Source organism: Rhinoderma darwinii, chromosome 4 (assembly GCF_050947455.1).
Source record: "Rhinoderma darwinii isolate aRhiDar2 chromosome 4, aRhiDar2.hap1, whole genome shotgun sequence".
Lineage (NCBI taxonomy): Eukaryota > Metazoa > Chordata > Amphibia > Anura > Rhinodermatidae > Rhinoderma > Rhinoderma darwinii.
Window position 1 is genome coordinate 395,726,617 of NC_134690.1, and position 27,986 is coordinate 395,754,602.

The 27,986-nt window shown below is 41.6% G+C and overlaps 2 protein-coding genes across 4 annotated transcripts in view; one reads left to right on the forward strand and one right to left on the reverse strand.

Annotated features, from left to right (window-relative positions):
• TAF1A (TATA-box binding protein associated factor, RNA polymerase I subunit A) overlaps positions 1 to 27,986 on the reverse strand; it is a 471,716-nt gene that overhangs the window by 329,198 nt on the left and 114,532 nt on the right. The gene's annotated exons all lie outside the window — the stretch shown is intronic.
• On the forward strand, positions 12,792 to 26,868 carry TLR5 (toll like receptor 5). 2 transcript variants are annotated; one of them, XM_075864605.1, is made up of 2 exons: positions 12,792 to 12,858; positions 24,031 to 26,868. In XM_075864605.1, exons 1-2 carry the CDS (start codon positions 12,815 to 12,817, stop codon positions 26,633 to 26,635), a joined length of 2,649 nt encoding a protein of 882 aa, XP_075720720.1. In that variant the 5' UTR covers positions 12,792 to 12,814; the 3' UTR covers positions 26,636 to 26,868. The 2 variants fall into 2 exon arrangements, with proteins under 2 accessions (XP_075720720.1, XP_075720721.1); XM_075864606.1 differs by lacking the exon at positions 12,792 to 12,858 and adding an exon at positions 14,663 to 14,734.

The following is a 27,986-nucleotide window of genomic DNA, read 5'->3' on the forward strand; positions in this document are numbered from 1 at the left end:
CAGTTCATTGCTGGTGATGTGTACTACAGGTCCTAGGACAAACCTCACTCCTTTGCTATAGAGGGTGCTGAGGTAGAAGTCACGACAGGATCATAGTGCCTGAGGGGGTCCAAAGGTTCCATTACCACATAACAAGACTCCAACTGTAAAGGATCTGCCAGGCACAACTTCTGTGGATACTCCCATAGGTAATCAGTCTGCACCTGAGTCTGTGTCTCTGAGACTGACTCCATCTTCCACCACTCAGGATGGCAGGCTTAGGAGTGGGAGAGCCTATCGCAGCCTGGCCAGACGGAGCTAGCTCCCGCCCTCTGTCTATTTATACCTGCCTTTCCTGTTCCTCCTTTGCTTGTGATTCTTCTCGTGTGGTTTCCTGGCCCAGCTACAGCTTCTTACTATTTGATCCTGCTCCATACTGACCCTGGCTTACTGACTACTCTCCTGCTCTGCGTTTGGTACCTCGTGCACTTCTGGTTTTGACTCGGCTCGTTCACCATTCTTGTTGCTCACGGTTTGCCGTGGGCAACTGCCCCTTTCCCTTTGCTTTGTGTTTCCTTGTCTGTTTGTCTCGTGCACTTACTGAGCGTAGGGACCGCCGCCAAGTTGTACCCCGTCGCCTAGGGCGGGTCGTTGCAAATAGGCAGGGACAGAGTGGCGGGTAGATTAGGGCTCACTTGTCCGTTTCCCTACCCCCGTCATTACACCAACATTATAAATAAAGCATTGTGGTTGTGGCCAGCAGGGCTCTGGTTCAGACGTGTTTCCGCTGAGCGCCGAACCCAACTTGGACTTTTTGCTTTTAAGCCTATGTTTTTTGCTAATGGATACCACCCAACTCTACACTGACAGGGACTTGCCAATGGCAACTACCTGGATAGTTTCCCAGTTAACCGAGAAAGCCTACAGGTCCCATTATAACCCTGTGCGTCGGGACGCATAAATATAGCTTAGTTTGCAGCTTTGTCTCTTCTACAGTCTATAAATGTGTCAATCTTGTTCGTGGCTTCGTTGGTCCGCTAAGTATCGTTGTACCCACTATTTCACCCTATCACAGTATTGTGCTTTTCTGATGCTTCTTTATTCTACTGTGCCGGCTTTATCTTATCTGATTTATACATGTCCCTGTATGTTGCTTTTGTTTGCTATATATTCTTATATACAGTATGTATGCCGATTGTATTTTGCTTATGGATGACATCGTGTACAGATTTTGCTAACCTTTCAAAAACCCAATAAAAATAGAATGAAATAAATAAATGGCACAGGGTTGGTGGGGGCCCTTTTACATATTTAGCAGTGGGCCCAGGAGCTTTAAGTTACCTCAAGGGGTATAAAAAAGACGAGGAGATGAATTTGATCAACCAATTCCAGCAGCCCCTTCCAACTTGATCTAAAAGGACTAACAACAGATGGATATGAACATCTTACATGCAGTGAAACCTCTTTGAGACGACCGTTGCATTGAAAAATGGTCTTCTAGAGAAGATGGCCATAGTATATGATGAACTTCTAATATGTTGCAGTAAATCTGGTCTAGATAAAGGGTGGTCTTTTGCAAAACTTTAACTGTATATATAATAAATCTAAAAAAGTTATTTTTGTTATGTTCCACATATTTGGTAGATGTTTCCCAAACGTCCACCTTCATTTAACCCCCTAAGGACCGAGCCATTTTTCATTTTTTTTGTTTTCGTTTTTCACTCCCCGCATTCCAAGAGCCATAACTTTTTATTTTTCCATTAATAGAGTGATGTGAGGGCTTATTATTTGCCGGAGGGGATGTAGTTTCTAATGGCACCATTTAAAGTACCATATAATGCACTGGGAAACTGAAAAAAAATTCTGATTCCTACATTGTTTTTTTGGTTTTCGTTTTTACGACTTTCACCGTTTGGTAAAAATGACAACTGAACTTTATTCTGCGGGTCAATACGATTACGGTGATGCAAAATTCATATAGTTTTTTATTTATATATATATATTACTACTTTTAAAAAGAAAAAACCTTTTTGTCAAAAAAAAAATAGTTTTGTTTCACCACATTCTGAGAGCCAAAACTTTTTTTTATTTTTCCGTGGATTGAACGGTGGGAGGGCTTATTTTTTGCGGGACGAGTTGTAGTTTTTATTTGTACAATTTTTTGGTACGTACAACTTTTTGATCACTTTTTATAAAAAAAAATGTTGCAAGGAAAAGTAACCAAAATAAGCGATTTTGGTGGTTTAAATTTTTTTGTTTTTTTTACTGCGTTCAACGTGCGCATTAAATAATGGTATATTGTAATAGTTCAGACTTTTACGGTCGTAGCGATACCAATTTTGTTTATTTTTTTTATTTTTTACATCCCTTTAGAGGAAAAATGGCAAAAGGGTCTTTTTTTGAACTTTTAATATTGATTAATTTTTTTCACTACTAATAACTTTATTAAACTTTTTTTTAGAAAACATTTACTAGTCCCCCTAGGAGACTTAACCAGCGATCTTTAGAACGCTGGTACAATATACTTCAATACTAAAATCGTTATTTTCACAGGCTTTTGTTAAGCTGTGCCAGAGACACGGCTTAACAGAGGCAGACAAAAGGCAGCCCTGAAGGCCTTCATTAGGCCCCCGGGCTGGCATGACAACCACTGGCGCCCCCCGATCACGGTCTGGGAGCGCCGATGAGTTGTCGGAGGGGACCGACCCCTTTCTATAACGCCTCAGATGCTACTGTGGCGATTGACAGCAGCATTTGAGGGGTTAAACGGCCAGGAACAGTGCGACCGCTGATCCCGGTCGTTAGTCTGCACTGTCAGCTGTAAAACACAGCTGACACACGCAGCGTTTGGAGGGCGCTCAGTCCGTGAGCGCCCTCCATACTTCCCTATGACACTTATCACGTGCATATACGTGATAATGCATCAAGCGGTTAAAGATGATCATAGCCATAGACCGATTATATTAGGACATCTACTAAATGACAGATCATCTTTAGGCTTTGTTTACATTTGCGTTTTTAGAAATCAGTTAGGGTGCAAGATTACAGTAGTCTTCAGCTTTGTCAAAAATAGCGGAAACCCAATGGCATACCTGACAGTCAGATCAGGTTCATACAGGCCCACCAGAGTACCAGAGGATGTTTCAGTTCAGACACAATAATGGCCTCTAAAGAATCAGCAGAAGACAACTCCATACAAGCCCAAAAAACCCAAAACAATCCGACACTGGGCCAAAGTATAAAGAAATTGTGGTTCTTGTTATGTGGGATGCGACCTTTACATAGGGGTATCGGGGCAAGTAACCTATTCTATTATTTTTTGACTGTACTTCATTTTATTTTTTTCAAAAATACATATGTCCCATCTCAGAAAAGTTCTTTAAATTCCAAACAAGTGGCGGAAAACTGGCCGGAAAAACTTTTTCAAAAGATAATCTACGAGCCTCGTAGCGAGTGCCCAGCCCTTCTTGATTTTTTTCCTGCAGAGGAGTTAATATATGCAGCTTCAGTCTAAGCCCTTGTACTGTACGTAATTCCATCTAACCCCAGGGAGATCGTGCAGCACTAAACAGACGCCATTCCTTCCCAGCCTACTTCCAGGCAAGTTCAATCCAAACTCGAAATGCCAAACTAATACAACAATGAAGTGAACTCACGTGTGCGTCTTTGACATAAGTGTAAAGTTAACTAACATCCTGCAGGTCACTAGTGCACAGTGCCCATGCTGAGAGGAATGACGGGAAGGAATGAGGTTTCCTGGGGAGGAGACTGAAACTCATTCTACAAACCTTTCGCAAGATTAAGCAAGACATGAGATGTTATGTGAAGGAGCCTGCGCCACAAGTACTGCTATGCCAGCAGCTGGGTTTATGCCAGTAGAGCGGAATCACATCTGTGCCCTGAAGTACTGGGCATAAGGTGAGTAGAGAGTGGAAACATTGCTGGGCGGGGGAGTAGGGGGTAAACGCCAAGTTCCTTTAAGGTTTCTAAAAACCAGTTTAGGGTTATGTAATCTATGCTCAAATACTTGCTGAAACAGTATGGCATGTTAACAAAGCTGGCCAAACACAGAAGGATTTAGGATCACGCTAGACATACCGTACGCTGGATACTATAACCTTGATCTAACAGTTATTCCATAAAGTTTTTCCAAAAAGTTAGATTTTTTGATAGATTTTTGCCCTGAATAAATTTGATTGTGTATCGGTAGAGCATTTCAACAGATATGTGATGCTTTGATTGATTGAAAACATTTATTTCTACCATTTCAAGTAGGCTAATTTTGCAAATTTTTGTATCCCAAAATTTTTGGAAATTTAGAAAAAAAATGTCCATCTTAAGATTCATAGAAATGTGTTTTTAATGTGACACTTGGTTTCCCTTGTATCAGGTCATTTATGTCGTGTACTCCTATTTATATTATATTGCGTTAGACCGTACTGTACAGTTACGTTTCTTTCCAATGCCTCACGCGGCAAATTTGTTGCAGAATTTTGTGTGACTGTCCCATTCATCTTAATGGGGCTTGCGGAAATAGGGTATAATAGAGCATATGGAAAATGGTTGTCATATGAACAACCCCTTTAAAAAAAAAATGTTCAACTCAAAAGTAAAAGTTCCTAGTTGGACAAAAAACAGTTAAATAAAGTTTAGTAAAGGTAACATAAAAAAAAAGTTGCCAAAGGAAAAAAAAAAGAATAAACACAATTCTTTTCACAAAAGTTTCTATTGAATAAAAGTAAAAAAATATGAATGATATATATTTCCCCAAATCATGGCAGCAATAAAGTTAACATGTTATTTATAGGGCTTGAAAAACAAAAAATAAATATAAGTTAAACGCTAAATTATATGTACTTTAAAATGGTCAACCCACATAGTTCAACTCGTCCAAAACATGTGGCACAGTAAAAACCCCAAAATTTCTGTCGGTCCTAAAAGACGAAAAATGGCTTGGTCCTTAAGGGGTTAATGCTATGTTTTTTATTCATTACTGTTATTATTGAGATACATAAAAAAAATTATACATTGCTGTGGCCTTAAGTAACCATAAATAGCGTCTAGGAAACCAGAACTACCACCCATTAGTGGCGTCGCGGTCCTGCTCATAGATAACATGTATAAACAATAAATCTCCACGGAAGTCTTGTTTATGTAGGATAGATACTCGAGTTCTGGAAAAAATTTCAGAGGCTATGAGTATGTCGGGTTTCATTCATCCAAGTCATACTCACCACTAATAAAAGAAACAAAATACATATAAGTAGGGAAAATACAAAAATATATTTTTTATTTGCTGTTCTTTATATAGTGATAACGTGTTCTGTAGCGCGGTACACAGATGGAGTCTCTCATATCAGTTATTGCCCCCTATAGGGCTTACAGTGTCATTTTCCTATCTCTCATACACATAGGAATCTAGTTGACCTAATTGTATGTTTTTGATGTTTTTGAAGTTTGAGAAAAATATATATTTCTGCCAATATTAGTCGACCTCTCAGACATTTGAGAAAACTTTTTAGATATGGATGTCATAGAGGAAGTCCCCCTAATCGAGACCCCCCCCCCTTTAGCCACAGCGGAGAGCCATTAACGAAGATCTGCAATGAATGACGGCCACTGAACAACTTGGTCGTCTATGTTTCACAGGGGTTACCATTCATTTCAATGGCCGTAATGTAATAATATAGCAGGAGAAATGTATGGCTTCCAGATTCCCCCGGAGATAGCTGATTGTTAAGGGTTTCTGGAGCGGGACCCGTGGCATTCAGCTGATTGGCAGGCCAGAGGGCCATCCATATCCCATAATGGGGCAGAAGAACAGTGGCTGTCCCACAGAAACAAGTGACTATGCATTGGTTAAAAGGGTTTCCTGAAAATACACATTGATGGCCTATCCTTAGATAAGGGCGTGACTCACGGCCCCTTCGTTCTGCTGATCCCAAGGGTCGTTCCCCCACTGAACACACATTGATGGCCTATCCTAAGTATAAACCATCAATATATAGTATTCCCTTTCAATCTCTTTAACCTTAATAGTTAAATTTCTTCCAGGATTACAAATAGCATATTATGCATCACCTTTGGGTTGAATATACGCAGGGAATTTTTTTTTCTTTTCAAGCTATGCAGGAATAAATGTAAATGGCAGGAGTTCTAAGTACCGTATGGACCCGTCACCCGGGCAGCAGGTGTTTTCCACTGTTCTAGTGCAGAGTTTCATTGAAGAGTTGCTGTTATCTCACGTTCTTAGAATTCCTATAGCTTTGCCCCTGCAGTTTATGATGAATCAGCTCTGACACAACACTGTTTACTGACATTAACTAATTTCCAAATACTTGTATTCTGGGACTCTTATTCATGTCTCCCAACTTTCATGTATGGCAAAGAGGAACAAACACGCACATTTTTTTTTTCTTAAGCCGTGCCTCTAATCCCACCCAATCTGCGCCCATACACACTCGGTTCAGCCTATACAGTATCATGCTCCCATAGAACCCCCCACAGTATAATGCCCCTATAGTTGCCCCCACACAGTATAATACCCCATAGTTCCTCCCGCACAGTATAATGGCAAATATTTTCCGCCACACAGTATAATGCCCCATGGCTGCCCCCACACAGTATAATGCCAAATAGCTGCCCCCACACACAGAGTTCCCGCAGCCGCGCACCTTCCACAGTCCGCCCGCTCTCTAAAGTTTAAAGCCTGCACACTGTCACGGGCGGCGGGCGGATGCAGTGGCGTCGCTAGCACCGGAGGGGGCTCCGGTGCTAGCAGCAGCCACATTCACTTGTATGTGCGTCCACAGGACGCACACACAAATGAATACTATAGGCTGCAGACCACGTTAAGCCTGCAGCCTATAAGGTGCTGGGAGTCGCGCAAGTCGGTGTGATGATGTCACATCATGCTTGTCTGCGCATGCGTCCTGCCGGAGAGGCAGTGTAGCGCTCCGTCTGTCGCGGGAATGGGGCAAGGTAAGTATAATCTTTTTATTTTTTAAAGAGCAGTGGGGGAGGGGGCTGTGTAGCGCTACATACAAGGGGAGGAGTGGGGCTGTGTAGTGCTATATACAAGGGGAGGAGTGGGGCTGTGTAGCGCTGTATACACAAGGGGAGGATGGGGACTGTGTAGCACTATATACAAGGGGAGAGGGGGGCTGTGTAGCACTATATACATGGGGAGGGGGTGGGTGTGTAGCACGATATACAAGGGGAGGGGGGCTGTGTAGCACGATATACAAGGGGAGAGGAGGCTGTGTAGCACTATATACAAGGGGAGAGGTGTCTGTGTGGCACTATCTACAGGGGGGCTGTGTGACACTGTCTACATGGGGGCTGTGTGGCACTATCTACAGCGGGGGCTGTGTGGCACTATCTACAGCGGTGGCTGTGTGGCACTATATACAGGGGGGCTGTGTGCCACTATATACAGGGGGAATTGCTGTGTAGCACTATATACAAGGGGGCTGTGTGGCACTATATATGAGGGGGCTGTGCGGCACTATCTACAGGGGGGGTCTGTGTGGCAGGATATACAGGGGCTGTGTGGCGCTATCTATAGGGGCAGTGGTGTAATGAGGGATTCTTGCATTGATACCTATAATTGGTGTTTATAATTGTCGTCTATTTTACTCGTGGACTTGTCAAATTAAAGTATTTAAAAAAGTAATTAAAACTAATTTAAAATAAGTTTTCTTATTCTCTTATTTAGTCACTATATTAGCGTTTATTGGGGGTATTACTGTTGATCATCAGATTGCCCACCATTGATGGAGACCTAACAGCTCCCTAACTGCCCCACTCAGGAGCTGCCAAGACCTAGAGGGAACATTGCCCACACAGTATAATGCCCCTATAGATGCACCAATACAGTATAATGCCCACACAGATGCCCCATACAGTATAATGCCCACACACATTCCCCCATAAATTAAAATGCCCCATAGCTGCCCCCTTACAGCAGAATGTCCCCATACAGCATAATGCCCCCATTGCTGCCTCCATACAGTATAATGCCCACACAGATGCCCCCATACAGTATAATGCCCACACAGATGCCACCATACAGTATAATGCCCCCATAGCTGCCCCTAAAAGTATAATGCCCACACAGATGCCCCCATACAGTATAATACCCATACAGATGCCCCATACAGTATAATTCCCTATAGTTGCCCCATTCAGTATAATGCCCCTATAGTTGGTCCATACAGTATAATGCCCCCATAGCTGCCCCCATACAGTATACTGCCCACACAGATGCCCCCATTCAGTGTAATACCCATACAGATGCTCCCATACATTATAATGCCCCCATACAGTATAATGCTTCCATAGCTGCCCCATACAGTAAAATGCCTACACTTCTGCCCCATACAGTAAAATGCCCCTACTTCTGCCCCATACAGTATAATTCCCCTATAGCTGCCCCATACAGTAAAATGCCCACACTTCTGCCCCATACAGTAAAATGCCCCTACTTCTGCCCCATACAGTATAATTCCCCTATAGCTGCCCCATACAGCATAATTCCCACTTAGCTGCCCCCATACAGTATAACGTCTCCTTAGCTGCTATCATCATGTGTAAAAATGTCAGTCAGTGTTTGGTGCCACTTTCAAATTAGTTTTTATTAACAAATTTTTTTTCGTTTTTGAGATATGTTTGCTGAAACCTGTATCCGTCAGCGGGACTGACGGGTTCAGTAACAGCAGGTCTTGCCTGTTTCTGACATGCGGGATCCACCTGTTATGTATCACATCTAAGTTCATAACATAGATGTGATAGATTATAGGTGGATACACACGCAGGACCCGCTGACACTGAACCCGTCAGTCCCGCTGACCTCATGGATTCAGGTCTTAACGTACGATACAGCTGCTCTATATACAGGATACAAAGCAGCTGCATCTGAAAAAGTACAAATATTTTTTATCAAAAATTAATTTGAAAGTTGCACCAAACACACTGATAGACAAAGGTGCACTTGTAGATTTGCCTGCTCTACTGTGAGTCCGGAAGGTCTCGTCTTTTTCCGGGAGTCTCCTGGAATATCCAGGAGAGTTGGCAAGTATATGTATACTACTCCATTCATGTAAACAAGTCCTCTGCACCCCTATTGATATGCACCTGAGATGTGGTTATAGTCTTTCCTATAGTTCTTCACAAGTCAAAGTAAATGCCCCCTGCCCCCGCATTACAATCAGGTTCGACTATCTTTATTAAGGTTATGCTCACACAGGCAAATTGCAGCTGTATTTCGGCACGTAATACGCCTTGTAATACACCTTGAATTCACGTACAATACGCCTATAAAACAGCTATTTCATTCAATGGGAAATTACGCTGTGTAGCTCAGACGAGGTGTATTTCTACACCGCTGAATTCAAACACACAGCGTAAAAATACGCCACATAAAAAGAAGTGGCATGTCAATTCCTGAGGGGTTTTTGAGGCAAATTTTTAACATTTCCAAAGGACTTAAAAAAACGTTGCAAATTTTCCTAAAAAACGCCCGGTTTATGGGGGTTGTTTCCAGACGTATTATGTGCCGAAATTTGTCTGCAACTTGCCTGTGTGAACATAACGAAGAGGGATGTAAATAAATACTCTGAAATCTAGCAAACCAATGTTATTGTAGGGGCCTTAGGAGGTTGCATGTCATGTCCTTGATGCATTTACACATGGAGTTCATATAGGGATGCTGAATTGAACTCCTTATTTCCCTAGTCCAACAGGGAAACTGACATTAACCCCTTTTACACACTAGGGCACCAGAGACGCTTACATTAACCCTCTCCCTGCCGTAGACCACCAGGGTGCTTACATTAAACCCTTCATTGCCCTAGACCACTAGGGATTTTGGCACTGAGATCTTTAATACACTACACCACGGGCCCTTTCAGTACCTAGAGCAAGAAGAAAGCTGGCATTAAGTCCTTAAAGTGTAGCTAAATGTTTGACAAACTTCTGACATGTCATAATGACATGTCAGAAGTTTGGATTGGTGGGGGTCCGACCACTGAGACCCCCACCAATCTCAAGAACGTAGCTGCTGAAGAGCTCGTGTGAGCGCACAGCCACCTCGTGCCTGTTTGGCTTTTTCCGGAAATAAATGTATCGGTGTACGGACTCAATAGAAAGTCTATGAGCCCATACTCCGATACATCGGCTTTCTGGAAAAAGCCGAACAGACACGAAGCAGCGGGCTTCAGTTGTTGCGTTCTAGCGATTGGTGGGGGTCTCAGTGCTCTCACTCCCACCAATCCAAACTTCTGACATGTCACTATGACATGCCAGAAGTTTGTCAATCGTTTAGCTACACTTTAACTACCCTAGACCACCCTAGACAACCAGGGATATTAGATGTTAAAAGGACGAGAAGCTCCTCTTAAAAATCGCACACCTTTTTTATCCAGTTGGTATTTTTTGGTAGTAATGGGGGCCGTCTAGTGCCAAGACCCCACTGATTGCCGGAACGAAGGGGCAGAAGTGCTTAGCTGAGAGCTGTGCCCCTTCGGCTGTGATCGGCTTAGTCCAGCTTATCCTGGGAGAGGTGGTTTAGCGATGTACTGGCAATAGACTTTAGATGAGCCACGTACAACACTTGACTCCCCCAGAAGAGCTGAGCAAAGCCGGTCACTGCAGAACCCATTGTAATAAATTATTATTGCAGTAGACAAAAATCCACCATAAACACTGGTTCCTTGATACCATGAAATATGTTTATACAAGGCTAAAAAAAAGTTTCGTTTAAAAGGGCATTATAGTGTTTATTGCACGTTACACGGTTAGAAGAATGGACTAGTTTTGTTACCAGTGACCGCGGCGAGTATGACGCACATGGCTAATTAATATTCCAAAAAAATTATTTGAAAGAAAAATTCTACCTTAGAAAATAGTCAATGTTTCTTGTGCTGTCTGATCATGAATGTGTCCCATCACAGATCATCTAATATAACAATGCGTCTGCATGTCCTGTCTGATACAGATGTGATCGTTTAGGTGAAAGATGTATAAGCGGCCACCAAACATCCCTACTCATGACTAAGGGAATTGCCAGGTCATTCCGACTATGAATTCTACCTACCACCCCCTCCTCCCCTTCCCCATAACCACCAACCTTTATAAAATAATAGACAGACTCGCTGAGTGACAATGGAAAAATTATGGCCACAACAGCCTCTTTATTTAAAATTACAACCATTAATGAAATAACCGTATTATAAACTTTAATTTATATATATATATATATATATATATATATATATATACACACGAAACAAATATATATATAGAGAGAGAGAGAGAGCAATAATAACTACTTCTAGGGAGGTCTATTAGGGTACCTTGTTGCGTAGTACCCAAAATTATCCCCCCAGCCGCAACGCGCCGACTCTGGAGATTATCAAATACGTTGCAGGTCCTGCATGCTTTTTAACCCCCAGTTCCCCAGGAGCTATCCCTGTGGGGAAGACCACCGTTCCGTTCCGTTACAATCCCAATCCACCAGCATGGCGTGCCATACCTCAGACGGCCCCCTTTCCAATAAGCGGTTCTTTGAAAGTGCCCTGAAAGACCTCCCTACTGCCCGCTGTCGTTACAGGAAGATGGAGAGAAACCCTCACCCAGACACCAAAATTCTGGACCTCAGGGCAGGCGGGCGGGCGGGCTGTTGCTAGTCCAGACAGAATGAGCTGCTTCTTCTTTCTCCTTAATATGAAAAGGTAACAAAACACAAACAGAGAGAGAAAAGGGGCCAGGTTCTTATCTCTTTATCCAACCCCTTCTGGCTTGCTCCCCCTCCTGCTACCCCTCCCTGACCTGACCTTTCCCTGACTTAGTGACCTAAAATTGACCTGACTTGAGCCTCTATGCGCTGCTAACCCAGTCATGCCGGGCCTGCACTAATGCTGCGCTTGTTTCGTACCCTCTCTTTTTGGGGAAAACAATAGGATTAGATGTGCTGAAATCCAACCTTTTTAAAAACCCTGTTTAACTTTTCAGGATAGTCTGCCAGGCATGTAAGACATGAGATTTTCTCAAAAGTCGCATGTGTATGGCCAGCTTTGGTCCGGTGGGACTGGTAGATCCATACAGCCTCGGGGGTTGAGACCCACAACAGACAAAATATATGTCCCTAGAAAATATTCTTTATCAAACTTCAGCAACATTTCATGATAAGGAATTGGTGGCCTCATGTGTAAAATATGGTGCTGGTTGCCCATAAAAGTAGAGTACTTGCCCATAGTAACAATGACAGCATAAAACAAGTTTTCGGGGATATTGATGACCTATCCATATCTGTAGTCACTGTGCCTGGTACTAGAGCTCAGTCCCATTCACTTAAATGGGACTGAGCTTAAGTACCAGGCACAGCAACTACCGAATCTACAGCACTGTGCCTAATAAGCACCGAAGAGGACGCAGCACTCACCGAAAATCCGCTGACCCTTCAATCAGCTGATCGGTGGGGGTACCGGGAGTAGGAAGATGGGTCGTCAATATCAAACTCCCTGACAACCCTTTTAATTTTCTTGCCTGTAGTGAACAAGATATAATCTGAATTGGTAGCCATGAGTACCAGCAGGGCCGCCATCAGGGCAGTACAGGTAGTACTGCTGTCAGGGGCCAAGAAAATAAGAGGCCTAAACTAAATATCCTAACACTAATGAACACTTTCATTCCTTGGTTGAACTTAATGGACATGTGTCTTTTTTCAACCGTACTAACTATGTAATGCTGGTAAAATGTGGATAATATCATGGTTTATGTTTCTGTAACAGTCGCTTTTTCTTCCTTTAACCACAGTAACTTCTGACTAGTGACAATGTCTGCAGCCATAGCTACGCTTACTGTGATGAAGGGCATCAGGTAAGTTTCTATTACACTTTTTTATATCTTTGTGTCGTAGAGTGTCCTACTGCTTGGACTCTTAGAGATGACTTGTAATCTGTGGGGGAACCTCGCATGTATTCAATTCCCCTGCAATGCCCCCAGAGGAAACAAGAAGCATTGCACAGTCGTTCAGAGAGAGACACTCTTTGTAGCCACTCTCCACTCCAATAAATGAGAGCCCTAAATGGGGGACACCCTTAGAATACTCCAATAGAATATTTAAAAATGGGTTTTCTAACACAGACATCCCATTTTTATAAGAAATTTAATATCACTATTGTTAACGATGACAATATAACAAGAAAACAAACATCAGAATTGAAGAATAGAAGGCCAGAGGACGACTCAACGACTGTAAATCATGGTAATTTTATTATATTATAGGGGTTGTCTCATGACAGGTTGTAATGTTCTCGTTCCTGCAATACCTGGGAAAAGAACCAGTCCGCGCGGCACAATTTACCTATAGGACCCCCTTTTTCCATGATTGCAGTTTGGGTCGAGGAACACAGCTGGCCCCAGGACTTCAGTGTCCTAAGTTAGTCCGGTGTTTGATGCCCTGGATAATGTCTAGTACACTTTGAACCAGAATACAAGGGGATAGAGGAACAATTGCTAGTGACAATGAACCATAATCGTAAATAATAATAGTAATCTAAGTCAGATTAGCTGAGGTCGGTAATGGTGATCAGACAGATAAGGAATGTAGTACCATAGTGTAGCCAGAAGGGTAGCTAGAGTAGTTGATGAAGGTCAGGCAGAACTAGAACGTAGTACAGTGGAGTAGCCAAAAGCGAGGTCAAACAACGGAGGTCAGACAGAACTAGTATGTGGTACTGTGGAGCAGCCAGAAGCGAGGTCATACAACGGAGGTCAGATAGAACTGGTATACGGTATGTGGAGTAGCCAGAAGCGAGGTCAGACAACTGAGGTCAGACAGAACTAGTATGTAATACTGTGGAGTGACCAGAAGCGAGGTCAGACAACGGAAGACAGATAGAACTGGTATACAGAGTAGCCAGAAGCGAGGTCAGACAACTGAAGTCAGGCAGAACTGGTATGTAGTACTGTGAATTAGCCAAAAGCGAGGTCAGGCAGAACGGGTATGCGATATCGTGGAGTAGCCAGGCGCGTAGCCAGAAAGACCAGGGTCAGGTAATAAATGTTTAGGCAGAACTGGTATGCGGCACCATGGAGTAGTCAGAAGCGAGGTCAGACAAGGTGTCAAGGCAGGTCCCTTCAGTTTACAGACAGCAAAAAACAAAAGTACACAAGTATCAAAATGGCAGTAAAACCAGTATAACTGGCACAAATATCCTAGCGATATGCCACAGATGTATTTTCATGGAGGCAGCACAGTTGGCCCATTGTGAGCTATTCAAGTGCCGCTGCAACTTCATTCTAGAGATCGTGGTGGTCAAGGCAGTCGGACTTCTACCAATCAGACATTGATAGCATATCTCTAGGATATGCTATCAATGTCTAAAACAGTAGTAGAAGCAACAGAATCCAATTTGATAGTCAAAAAATGTATTGTGCCCAAGTAGTGATAAAGAAGAAAAAAACAGGAGTTTCGACCCGTGGTATTGAGCTAGAAAGACCCAATCACTACTTACAGGTCAAAACGTTGCTGTTTTTCCTTCTGTGTGGCTACTTCGGCACAATAACTTTTTGACTACCGAATTGGACGCTGTTGCTTCCACTACTATTTTGGATATCGTTTTAGAGTGAAGGCCTTCCCAGTTTTTGCATACCTGCATCCTTCTATTGCTTGGGTCTGCTGCTGTCCTACCATATGGGTTGCTGTATGCAATCGATGTCTGTCATGCGATAACCCCTATAAATATAAAAGGTAAGTTCTCTTTAATTGTTTTGTCGTATTTTTACTGTAATGTTTCCCTGTAAACAGTAAGCGTCCAACTATTCATTTATAAATCTTAAAAACTATGTAAACCTTTGAAAGGGATTTTTAAAAAAAAAATAAACAGGTCAGTCAGTGTTATTGGTGCAACTTTATAATTAGTTTTTATTAAAAATAGTGTGTACTTCTGGAGATACAGCTGCTCTGTATTCTCTATGCAGAGAAGCTGTATCGTTCGCTAAATCCTGTTCCTGTCAGGTCCACGGGACTGACGGGTTCAGTGAAAGCGGGTCCTGTTCATAACTTAGATGTGATAGATTACAGATGGATCCTATGTGTCAGAGACACGCAGGACCCGCTGACACATTCAGGTCTTAGCGAATTATACATCTGTATACAGAATACAAAGCAACTGTATCTCAAAAAGTTAAAATAATTTTTAATAAAAACTAATTATAAAGTTTTACCAAACACACTGACTGACCTTTTTATAAAAAAAAAAAAAAAAGAAAATCCCTTTCAAAGATTTACATAGTCTTTAATACAAATAGGGGGAAATTGTTCAGAGACGTAGTCTACACGTGCAGGAGATTTATCTGAAAGCTCATTACTATTGTAAATATAATGGAAGTGCAGTGTAAGCAACTGGAAAGGCCAAGAAGTCCTCACCAGATGGGATACCTACTATTTGCCCCGAAAGACAATGTTCCAATTGTGTTTGAGCACGGGGTGTGTTGCTTAATAGACCGGAGAACCACAATTGTGCAATCCAGAAATATGCAAATATAATGTTAGCTATTGTACAAGTCTCAGGGGTTTATGTGACAGTGTTCTCAGAATCTTCACAACTTACAGCTCTTCATGCTCCTAATGTGTAGAGTGATATGCCTTAAAGAGGACCTGTCACGAGGTCATATAAGTTGAACTGGTTAAATGACCTGAATAGCACTGTCTACCTGATTCCAGCGCTGTTTTTCTTTTTTCATAAACCCCCCCCCCCCCCCTGTCCCAGAGATATGGCCCACTATTCTATTGGCTCCCTACTCATTAATTTGCAGAAGTTAGCCAACAGGGTGGAGCTAGCTTTCCTGCTTTTGATGCTGACCAATCAGCACGAGGCAGCTTGAGGGTAGTTCATACCCTGTTGGGGGGGGTCAAGGACAAAAAAAGAAATATATCGCTGAAATGAGGTAGACTGCGCTATTCAGGTCAGTTATCTAGTTTAACTTATATGACCTAGTGACAGGTCCTCTTTAAACATGGGCATCCACAAGATGTTTATTGAAGGTGCTGTCCCAGCCCCTTCTCTAAACAAAAAGCTGCCCTGATGATCAGCTGGTAGATACTCCACGGTACAGCTCTTTAACCTCGGCAGCTGCCGCTCCAGGGCAAATGTAGCATTACATGGAGCTCATTCAAATGAATGGGCAACCATATGACACATGACTGGGCCGAGTCAACCAGAGCGTGATACTTTTTCTTAGCGGCGCTCTGCCTGACTAATAAATGGGGACCCCTTCTCTGATATCCTTATTCCCTAATAAGACATTTTATAGATGTTGTCTTGATAAAAAAAGGTTGACCTAATGAGCTCTAAAAGCCCCGACTATACAGCCCGTTGAAATAGTAATTTGGGGTGCTGTATACTAATTGAGGGATTTCCTATCTTTGGCCAAGAGCTGCTGACAAACAGGGCTTTCCACTACACTAATTTCCCTAGGCCAGTGATTTCCAAACTTACTACCATAGGGGAACCCCTGAAAAATATTTTCACTTCTAGGGACGCCTTACTCCTATTTCTAACTAAGAAGCTTTGTACAGGCGGTGGTGGGGGGGGGGGGGCATTCTATAATTTTATATTTTGGCTGATGTTTGTTGGCCTGAACCATTTTTTACCATTCCTGCTATAAAAGTGTCAGCTCTTGCTACTGACTACTAGGTAACCCCTGATCAGGTTCCAAGGCACGCTAGGACTTGAGGAAACTGTGGTAGGGAATCACTGGCCTAGGCAACCAATACAGGTGACTAGTGAATCCATCCGGAATTCCTGTGCTCTTAAGTCTATAACCCTATGAATTCTTGTAGATAACCTTAATACCTAGTCGCTTTGTAAATCCATTGCATTACCTATTTTGTAGTGATCCTGAGTTACAGCCTGTATTATACTTCAGAGCTGCATTCCTAATTCTGATGGTCATCATAGAAAATAGACAACAAGCTTGTTGACAGACACACCCCTAACAGGTTAGCTGAACTCCTATAATGCAGAAGGACCGTTCGTATTTTAGATGGCTGTACGGTGCCTGGTTAAAGACTACTATACCCAGATAGACGTTGAACCTGCAAGAAATTTTGGGAGATTTCAGCTGTGAGGCCAGTAGAATTGTGAATACAGCTCTGGAATATAGTACAGAATGTAACTCAGATAAGTAGTGTAATGTATCTAGACAGTGACTCAACTTGTTATGTAGAATAATTCTATATGTGGACTGTAAAGGGTGTTCAAAGGTGAACATGTGCGTCTATTCTCTCTAAGAATGTTGTAGGAATGATGTATCCGATGGTTAGATGACTACTTTATTGTCAGACATCTGTCACTTACTTTAAAACATGAAGGACAATACGAACAGTGATGGTTCCCTTCTCTGGATGTTTGACAAAGTAAATTGGCAAGATTTGTAGGTAACTGGAAATTGAGACAGAGAATCTGATGACACAAAGCGGGTGGTGAAATGTTACTGACTTGTGATGAAAGGCAGGGCACATCTAAGGCATCATCAATGTCAGGACTCTGCAAACGTGCTAAAGCAACCGGATGACTGATTCTTGGCTGTATGTTGTTTTATTCCAGTGTTTTCTACAGTACATTAGGACAATGACTACTTCTTTTTCTGTCCTGTTCTGTACACGGTATTGCTTAAAGGAAATCATTACAAAGGGGCAATAAAGAGGACGAGTCATTTTTTACTTTAATACATACACTTTTTCACCCAATTCTTTTTTTATTGTTCCAAAGCATCCGAAATAAAAAATGAGACCTATGTGTCTCCATGGTTACAGACTACAAATAAAGTCTCTGTAGTCTGATCCTGCAGTCATGTGTACTCTACTCCCTCTGCATTATCCTCTTGATAACCTACAGACAGTAGAAGAGGGAGCAGGTGAAAGAACGTAATACATGACTGTAGGATCAGACTACACAGGGTTTATTTGTAGTCTGTAACTATAGAGACACCTGGCTCTGCATTAGAAATGTATGCACGAATACAATTTTGTGGTTACTGAAGCTATTAGGGTGTTAGGGTACACATATGGACTATATACAGCTAAGGATGAACCCAAAAAAAAAGTGATCGACTGAAGCACAACAAATTGATAGAAAAAAATACAAAATTTTATTAACATGAAACAATGACAAAGGTTAAAACTGGAACAGGGAATGAGTCACTCAATAAAAAGACATCAAAAGCAATCATGCACCAGATGTAGATGTAACGTAAATCTATACAAAACTGTTTGTTTGTTAGTACAGCAAAGGAGAATAGTATATATGCCTGTGCAGGCCTGTAGCTGATAGAGCCAAAAAGGGTAATGACAGAGAAAGAGATCTACATAGGATGAGATACCTGTATATAATGCCTAGGTCACCACTATGAGAGTATAGCACTGGTTTTCCACGTCTCCATCATGTCCACCGGTATGTTTCACAGCTATTACTGAGTTTTTGTTTTTTTTTCCTGCTACTGGCCTGATACTTTTCTTTTGAGCCCATGCACAGTGTTGGATGTTATCTTAAACAGTGATCCCGTAATACACACCATGGCTTGCATTAGTCTACCATACATATGCAGATAATCACTGCATTTGAGTATCTACATGTAACCAGTGCTATACTCTCATAGTGGTGACCTAGGCATTATATACAGGTATCTCATCCTATGTAGATCTCTTTCTCTGTCATTACCCTTTTTGGCTCTATCAGCTACAGGCCTGCACAGGCATATATACTATTCTCCTTTGCTGTACTAACAAACAAACAGTTTTGTATAGATTTACGTTACATCTACATCTGGTGCATGATTGCTTTTGATGTCTTTTTATTGAGTGACTCATTCCCTGTTCCAGTTTTAACCTTTGTCATTGTTTCATGTTAATAAAATTTTGTATTTTTTTCTATCAATTTGTTGTGCTTCAGTCGATCACTTTCTTTTTTGGGTTCATCAATTGTTGATCGATGCACCAAGTTTATCTTGGTCATTACCTGGGATGCAAACACAGTAGATCTCATAGTGTTCAGCAACGCTGCTTTATATTGAACATTACTCTGTGTCTGTGCCCCGTTCTGGTGGTATTGTATTGGTATATATATACAGCTAAGCTGTGGTGCAATGTATGCAAAATGTAAAACATAACTTAAGGCATATATAGACTGGCACGGCAGGTAAAACAGAGGTCAATAACATCTTCATACTTAAAGGTTTTCCACCCTCTGACAACTGATGACCTATCCACCGGATAGGTCATCAGTACATGATCTGTGGGGGTCCGACACCCGAGCCCCACACAGATAAGCTGGTCCGGTGCCTCCGTGCACCGGACGTACATGCCAGAAGCAGTTGGCTCCGGCCACGGAATAGTGGCCGAGCTGCAGTATTCAAGTGAATAGGAGCGGACCTGCAGTTCTGCAGCACAGCCGCTATGCTATGTACGGAGCCAACTGCTTTCGCTCCGTACCTAGCATTATGTGCCATAAGATCCGGTGCCCGCAGGCCACCGGAGTGGCTTATTGGTGCGGGGTCCGGGTGTCAGACCCGCACCGATGATGGACAACCCCTTTAACATTTGCATCCCCGTTCGCAGGAAACTTGTTATCCCAACCTTGATCCATCTGGGAACGCCTACAAAACATCCTGAGAACGCAGACTTTTATGCTAATACACATAAGCCTGCACACTTTGTGACCTGTTTGCGGGACAATCCTGGAAAAACAGACCGGTTGGGTGGTATGCATCTGCGGCACGTAAATTTGAGGCAGGTGAAAAGCAACTTACTTTAACCCATTAAAGAGGTATTGCCATCTTAAGCATTTATGGCATATCTACAGGGTATCACGGACATGCATCATGCATCCTATTAGGCCCTGCCTTAGGCTTACAGACATGATAGACACCCCTGCCATGGCAACCCATCGGCCCCCTCCCGATGTAAAATACTTATGTGTCGCGGTCGCTATTGACCGCAGCATCTATGGGGTTAAACGGTTGGGTTGGGAGTTTTCTCCGTTCTCTGCCTTTGCAGCAGGGTGTTCCCGTGCTATCCCTGTGCCGTACATGTAAGGCATGCGTAGAAAGGGGTTAACAGAACAAATTGGACATAAAATATAACTCCATGGACATTACCACTTATATCATAGATGCTGAAGGTTTACCACAATCCAATGAACATTGCAGTAATAAAGACGACAGGCTCGAGCCCCACTGGGGAGAGTGAGTGATGACAACTTCTGTACAGCGATGCAGAATATGTTGGCGCTATATAAGTAACAGAAATTAATAAATACATATAAATCATATTATATAAAAAGGTTCGCAACCTAATTTAAATATCACAACATTCCTGGACATATCCAGCACACATTGATATGTGTGCTGGATATGTCCGGGAATGTTGTTTTCCTTTTTTTTTTTTAAATCATATTATGTCCCCGTACCCATATATTTTCTGAAAGTAGACAACGGGCATGGTGAAAATGCCATCCAGCCCTTTACACTCATGGGTGCACTTATGCATAGTTGCCAACATTTGAAACATTTTTCCATGGACACTTTTGTTATGAAGACAGATCGGTGGGTGTGCCTTATAGGGCGTGGCTTATCGGGTGGATGCAGCTAATGGGGCGTGGCTTCACAGAATTTCTGGATACAAATAAATTAACAAAAATGTCTGCACTAGTTTGGCTGACAACTACTATGGTGGGCACTTCTTTACCTCCATATTGTCCGCTTTCTGGCAGCAAACTGTACACCGGGGAATGCAGCGGTCTATTTTACATTTTGCCCTGCCCCGATTGGCCGTTACACCGAAAGACTCGTCACTGTAGTCTGCCCTAGTAACTGTTCCCTAACCAGGGGCAAACACAGGATTTTTATAGGGAGTTTCCAAATGATACTTTTCAAACCAAGTTATTTTTGCCACGCTCTCACTGCCTTCTAGTTTGTATGCTACGACTATTGGGCTGCACATGTCCACCAGCCGTGCCCTTTATATTACAAGCTCTACTAAAGCTAAACGATATGTGCTGACCACTACTAATAGCGTAAAAAACAGCGTAGATAGTGCCACACTTAGTGTTCCTTGTAGATGGTGCCCCACACTGCCCATGTAGATAGGGCCACAGTGCCCCCAGTAGAAAGTGCCTCACACTGCTCCCTGTCGATATTACCACACACTACTTCCTGTAAATAATGCCACAGTGCGCCCTGTAGATAATGCCACACACAGCCCCCTGTAAATAGTGCCACACACTGCGCCCTGTAGATAGTGCCACAAAACCCCCTGTAAATAGTGCCATTCACAGCCCCCTGTAAATAGTGCCACACAGCCCCCATTAGCTAATAGAACACAGTCCCCTGTAGATAGTGCCACACAGACCCCTATAAATAGTGCCACACACCCTTTTTTAGATAGTGCCACACTTCCCCCTTATTCATAGTGCCACTCTTGTAGATAGTGCCACACACTCCCTCCTTTATAGATAGTGCCACACAGCCCCCCTAGTCGGTAATGCCACACTTACCCCTTGTAGATAGTGGCACACACTCTCCTCTTTGTAGATAGTGCCACACAGCTCTCCTGTAGATAGTGCCACAAAGCCACCATGTAGATCGTGCCACGCCCCCTTCAACAGATAGTGCCCAGGTGCCCCCCAAACAAATAGAAAAAACCATACTCACCTATCCCCGTTCCTAGACCTGCAGCCTATGAGGCGACGAGACAGGATCCGTAGGCTAGCGCGATCCAGTTACGTCAGCGCACCGGCATGTGCAGGGTTCCTATCCCAATTTCTTATAGGGTGCAGGCCTGACGTAGCCTGTAGTCTAGCGAATGATAGAGTAGGGAGCTGAGGACACAGATACAATTTAATATACGGGTTGCCGGGATACGTCCGGACAGTAATTTGCTGGGAATGTCTCCGTAAATTCGTGGCAGTTCCGGCAAATTCAGGACTGTTGGCAACTATGCTTATGCCTAGTAAGAAAAAAGACAACCCCAAAACGTTCCAACTATGCTGCAAGCGTCCTCCTCAGAATTCACTAAAAGAGAAAACCTGCCGTCACGCAGACAAACTCCACTTGTTACAACATAGTTATAATTGCTATTTAGTTAATAAGCGACTGAAGATTTATATTGCCTGGAAGGCTGCTGGATTCCTTTTGGACTTTTAACCTCTAACTTATATAGTACGGTTTGGTGTAGCACAAAGGATCATTGATTGTGTTTAGTGTATATATATATATATATATATATATATACACACACATAGGAGATGGTGATTTCGCTTAGCAAAACTGATGATTCATTCAATTGGTCAATAAGCCTGTCTTGTCTGAGCTGAAACTCAATAACAGTCTTGACATGAAAGACACTCAAATCTAATATACATAGGACATTGCATTAGTCACCGGTCAACCAGCAGTATTCAAGTGTCTCTATGTCTGGAAGAATTGGAGCCTATTTGCATCAATATAGAAGAGCTGGATAGAATATATTGGCACTACATTCTATCAAGAGCCCTGTCAGTCCTGCTAGGATGATAACCACTAGTGTTCTTGAAACTGTTTGTAACCTTGGTTGTGTTATGCAAGGTCAGACATACTGACAGACAGGGGCTTTAAATGAGAGGGAGGTCTTGGCTGCTGGGGCTCCCAAACTTATCTGACCTGTGGGGCCTCTGTTTATTTCAATGACTTCTGCAGTGGGAACCTGGGAACTATCAGCTGAGATTTCTATCTATCTATCTATCTATCTATCTATCTATCTATCTATCTATCTATCTATCTATCTATCATCTATCTATCTATCTATCTATCTATCTATCTATCTATCTATCTATCTATCTATCTATCTATCTATCTATCTATCTATCTATCTATCTATCTATCTATCTATCTATCTACTCTCATATCTATCTATCTATCTATCTATCTATCTATCTATCTATCTATCTATCTATCTATCTATCTATCTATCTATCTATCTATCTATCTATCTATCTATCTATCTATCTATCTATCTATCTATCTATCTATCTACTCTCATATCTATCTATCTGTCTGTCTGTCTGTCTGTCTGTCTGTCTGTCTGTCTGTCTGTCTGTCTGTCTGTCTGTCTATCTCTATTTCATATCTATCTAGGAATCAATGTATAAGTATATATGAATTTTCAAAATATGTTTATATTTTGTACATGTAAATTAATATTTTTTTGTTTGCGTGTATGTACAGTATATTTGATTTAGGGTATGTGCACACGTAGTGTTTTCAGATGTATTTTGGGGCATTTTACGCCTCGAAAAACGCCTGAAAAAACAGAAGCAGAACGCCTACAAACATCTGCACATTGATTTCAATGGGAAATATGGCGTAAAAGGACGCCGCGAAAAAGAAGTGCATGTCACTTGTTGAGCCGTTTTTCATTGATGCTATAGAAAAACAGCTCCAAAATCGGCTGTAAAAAACGCAGTGAAAAACGCGAGTGGCTTAAAAAACCTCTGAAAATCAGGAGCTGTTTTCCCTCGAAAACAGCTCCGTATTTTTAGAAGTTTTTTATTCTGTGTGTGCACATATCCTTATAGTGTATAAGAATATACTGTATATGTATGCGCTGTACATATATAGTTTGTATACATGTAAGTACAGTGAAACCTCTTTGAGACGAGCACCCAAGATTTTATTGAAAAGTGGTCTTCCAGGGGGTGGTCTTCTCAAAGAAGATGGAAAGTTTGCATTGTATATAATGGAATTGAAAATCTGCTGCAGGAAATCTGCTCTGAATAAGGGTGGTCTTCTCAGGGGGGGGGGGGTGTTTTGGAGAGGTTTCATTGTATATTTTTCAGTGCAGTTAATACTTCTGAAGAAGTGCAACTATTATCTATGTAGGAAATCTTGTTTTACAATATAATTACAGATTTATTACAATGATAAACGCAATATTTATGTACATTATTTTTCTTTATGATATATAATGTTCATCTACAATGTGATAACGATCTTTTTTCATGTGTTTAGGAACGTTGTTCTTTATCTCATGATGGTTCTTTTTGTTGGTGGCCCTTTCCTCCTGGAGACGAGTGAACACAAGTGCAGGACTATTGAGCGTATCGCCTTGTTTCAGTTTTGTGAATTGACTGAAATTCCTTGGGTACCAATGGACACTCTATATCTGGACTTGGATAGTAACTACATTTCGGAAGTGAACTCTACATCATTTCCAGCACTGCTGTACTTATTTAAGCTAAATCTGGCTGCCCAAAATACTAAAAGGTTAATAGTACATAAGGATAGTTTCAAAAATTTGCCAAACCTGATTGAACTGGATATGTCCCACAATAAAAACCTGGTACTCGATCAAGACGCCTTTGTCGGCTTATCACGGCTTGAAAATCTTGTGTTATACGACAATGGATTAAATGGCTCCTTTTTGGAAAACAATTATTTTAAGGATTTGTCCAATTTGGAATTTTTAGACCTTTCATTTAACACTATCACATATCTCAAACCCCATCCCAAATTTTATCATTTATACAGATTTAAATTGTTAACTTTAAAGGGAAATCAAATATCCAGAATTTGCGGCGGAGATTTACAAAGTTTCCAACATAAAAAAATTACAGTTATGGATATTTCAAATAATTTTTTTTTTCGCTTGAATGTCACTGATTGGGAACATTGTGGGAATCCTTTTCGAAATATTGAGTTTGATACACTAAATCTGGGGGGAAATTCATTCACTGAAGGAACCACAAAAGCATTGTGCAACGTCTTGAATGGGACCAAAATTTTCCAACTTAAACTAAGTCCTCACAACATGGGACATGACTTTAATTACTACAGATTTAAAGATCCAGATAATTCAACATTTGCCGGACTCGAGAATAGTGACCTTGGAATCCTTGACATATCACAAGGATCAATTTTTATTTTGCAGTCGTACATATTTGAAAAACTCTCTAAGCTGTTACTTCTTAATCTCGCCAAAAACACGATAAATCGCATTCAGACTAATGCTTTCCATGGCCTTCAAAGCTTGCAATTCCTCAATTTGTCCTTTAATCTGCTGGGTGAGTTATATAATGATGCTTTTGAAGGACTCCCCAATTTGAGAAAGATTTTTCTGCAAAACAATCATATTGGACCAATCCAGATGTATGCCTTTAAGAACCTTTGGAAATTGGAGTATGTAGACTTAACTAATAACGCCATTGTAAACCTTAGATTCTGCGAGGCTTTGTTATTTGTACAGTTTGTGAGTTTAAAGCAAAATAAACTGAATTCTATTAAGGTCGCCAAAGTGAAGACATCAACTATTGATTTTTCAGAAAACCAATTAGCAAATCTTGCTGATTCCTTTGAATTCCTCAAATATGCGGTGATTGAAAATATCTCCCTTCGAAGGAATCGAATAAGCGACTGTACTTACCAAATTAGTATTCCTAAAAACAATTCATTCCTTTACTTAGATCTATCCGATAACATGATTCAGCTGATTTGGGAAAACGGTAAATGTTTCGACATGTTTCGGAATCTTAGTGTTCTTCAAGAACTACGCCTGTCAAACAACCATCTTCGATTCTTTCCTTATGGAATTTTTAGTGGCTTGATGTCCTTGGAAATTCTTAATTTGTCATCCAACTTTCTCACAGATGTCGGGCGAGACATTTTACCCATCAGTCTTCACACTTTGGATATATCTAGGAACCAACTGTTTTCACCCAACCCAGATGTGTTTCTTAATCTGAAAACCATTGACATAAGACATAACCAGTACATCTGTCTCTGTCCCCTTGTCGATTTTTTAATATGGTTGAATGAAACGAATACTACTACACTGGGTGACCCATGGGACATTTACTGTGCATTTCCCGATGACTTAAGGTTTCAACCACTTAATACTATTACATTTTCTGTATGTGATGAACTTACTGTATTAGGACCACTCATGTTTGCTTTATTTGTCTTCACGTCGGTTGTCATTGTGACTTTTATGACAACGGTGATTGTATATACCCATTTCCGAGGGGTTTTCTTTGGAATCTACAAGAGGCTGATACGGTCTGTACTTGAGGAAGAGCATCAAGAGGAAAAAACTTTCAAATATGATGCTTATTTGTGTTACGCCAGAAAGGATTTCACTTGGGTTGAAAATGTCTTTATCAAAAACTTAGATTCCGAGTACGGTGACCAAAACCGCTTCACTCTATGTTTTGAGGAAAGAAATTTCATTCCAGGAGAAGATCATATTGGAAATATTCGAGACGCCATTTGGAATAGTAAGAAAACCATTTGTGTTGTGACAAAGAATTTTCTGCAGGATGGATGGTGCGTGGAGGCCTTCAATTATGCTCAAAGTCGATACTTTACGGAACTCAAAAATGTCCTTATAATGGTCGTGGTAGGGTCTCTTTCTCAGTACCAGCTGAGGAAATATAAACCCATCCGGGCATATATACAAAGGTGCGAGTACTTAACGTGGCCAGAAGACTACCAGGATGTAGAATGGTTTCTAAGCAGAATTTCCTATAAAATACTACGGGAGGAAAAAGTTGAAAACAAGAGCGTAAAAGTCAAAACTATAAGTTCCACTTTAGAATTACAACAAATGGATGTTTCTTGAGTGGTTATGATTTGACATACCTGGAAATGTTGAAACATTTTGAAGCAGACTTTCCGATCATTGAGTGACATACCTCTCTGCATGATCACATCTAGATTACCACCACCTGGACCATGCTGCCATATATGAATTATTTGCACAGTATGGCCACGGTTTAGACGAGAGGTCCATCACATGAAAACTGGAGGCATTTTCCAATGATATCACGGTTGCGTTTCTAGGAGTGAAACACTTTGCCAAATGTGAATTTGTGTATAAATTATATATCATAAAGTCTCCTCCCAGGAAAGAGGTTATTGAAGTATTATATATTCCGGGATATATATGTGTATTTTTCATTTTAGACATTTGTGGCATATCTACGAGATATGCCATAACTGTCTAATAGATGCAAGTCACCCGACCCCTGTCCCACCTGGTGAGGTGGCTGCAGGTTACCGCATCCAGGTGGAGAATGAATGGAGAACTGACCACACATGTGCGCGACTCTCTCCATTCTGTTACACAAACAGCAGAACAAGCGTGTAGGGCTGTTTCTGTTGCTCCCAAAGAAGCGGAATGGGCATCGGGTGGCCCCATTCTGAAGATAGGTGCAGATCGGGTGACCTCTTTTCTGGAGATAGGCCCTGGTCCCAGAGTTCGAATTTGCATCTATCATACAGTACATTTATGGCATATCCACAGGATATGCCATACATTTCTAAGTTGGGATTACCCCTTTATTATACCCTGTTACATGTAGCATGTAAATTATATTTATATTTAATAAAATGAATGTGGAATGTTAAGGAGAAACTGTTGCCATCTACTGGATGCCCTTATAACAGTAAGTTAGTGAGTATCGATACTACTACAGGATGGCCACCTGAACTTACATGAACAATATCATGGACCTGGTCATAGCACCATTTTCTTCCAATGAGTCGAGCGGAATATGCTCAATAACATAGCATCTGCTCTTTTACGGCCCCCGTTTCGGAATTCGGAGACTGTTCAATGGGTACAATACCACACACTAGCCTGCAGTTATTGGGAAATATGGTTATTGTGTGTAGTATGCACTGGGTTTCATTTATCAACATGGTATAAATGGCAATAATATGTCATGTACAGTAATTTAAAAGAATACTCAAAATTGATACACTGTGTTAGGCATAGTGCAGGGCGGGATGGGTGGTGCTTGACACACCTCATTAGTGTTCTTTGAATCCCTGTGTCATGCACCGCCCCCTTCAGGCCCTGCACTAGACATAGCACAGTGTGTGTATTTAGCCTGGAGTGTTTCATTAAGTGGGTTATGTGGGGCCCGAAAATTATTAGCAGTGTACTCACTGCAGTATGGGACTACTCT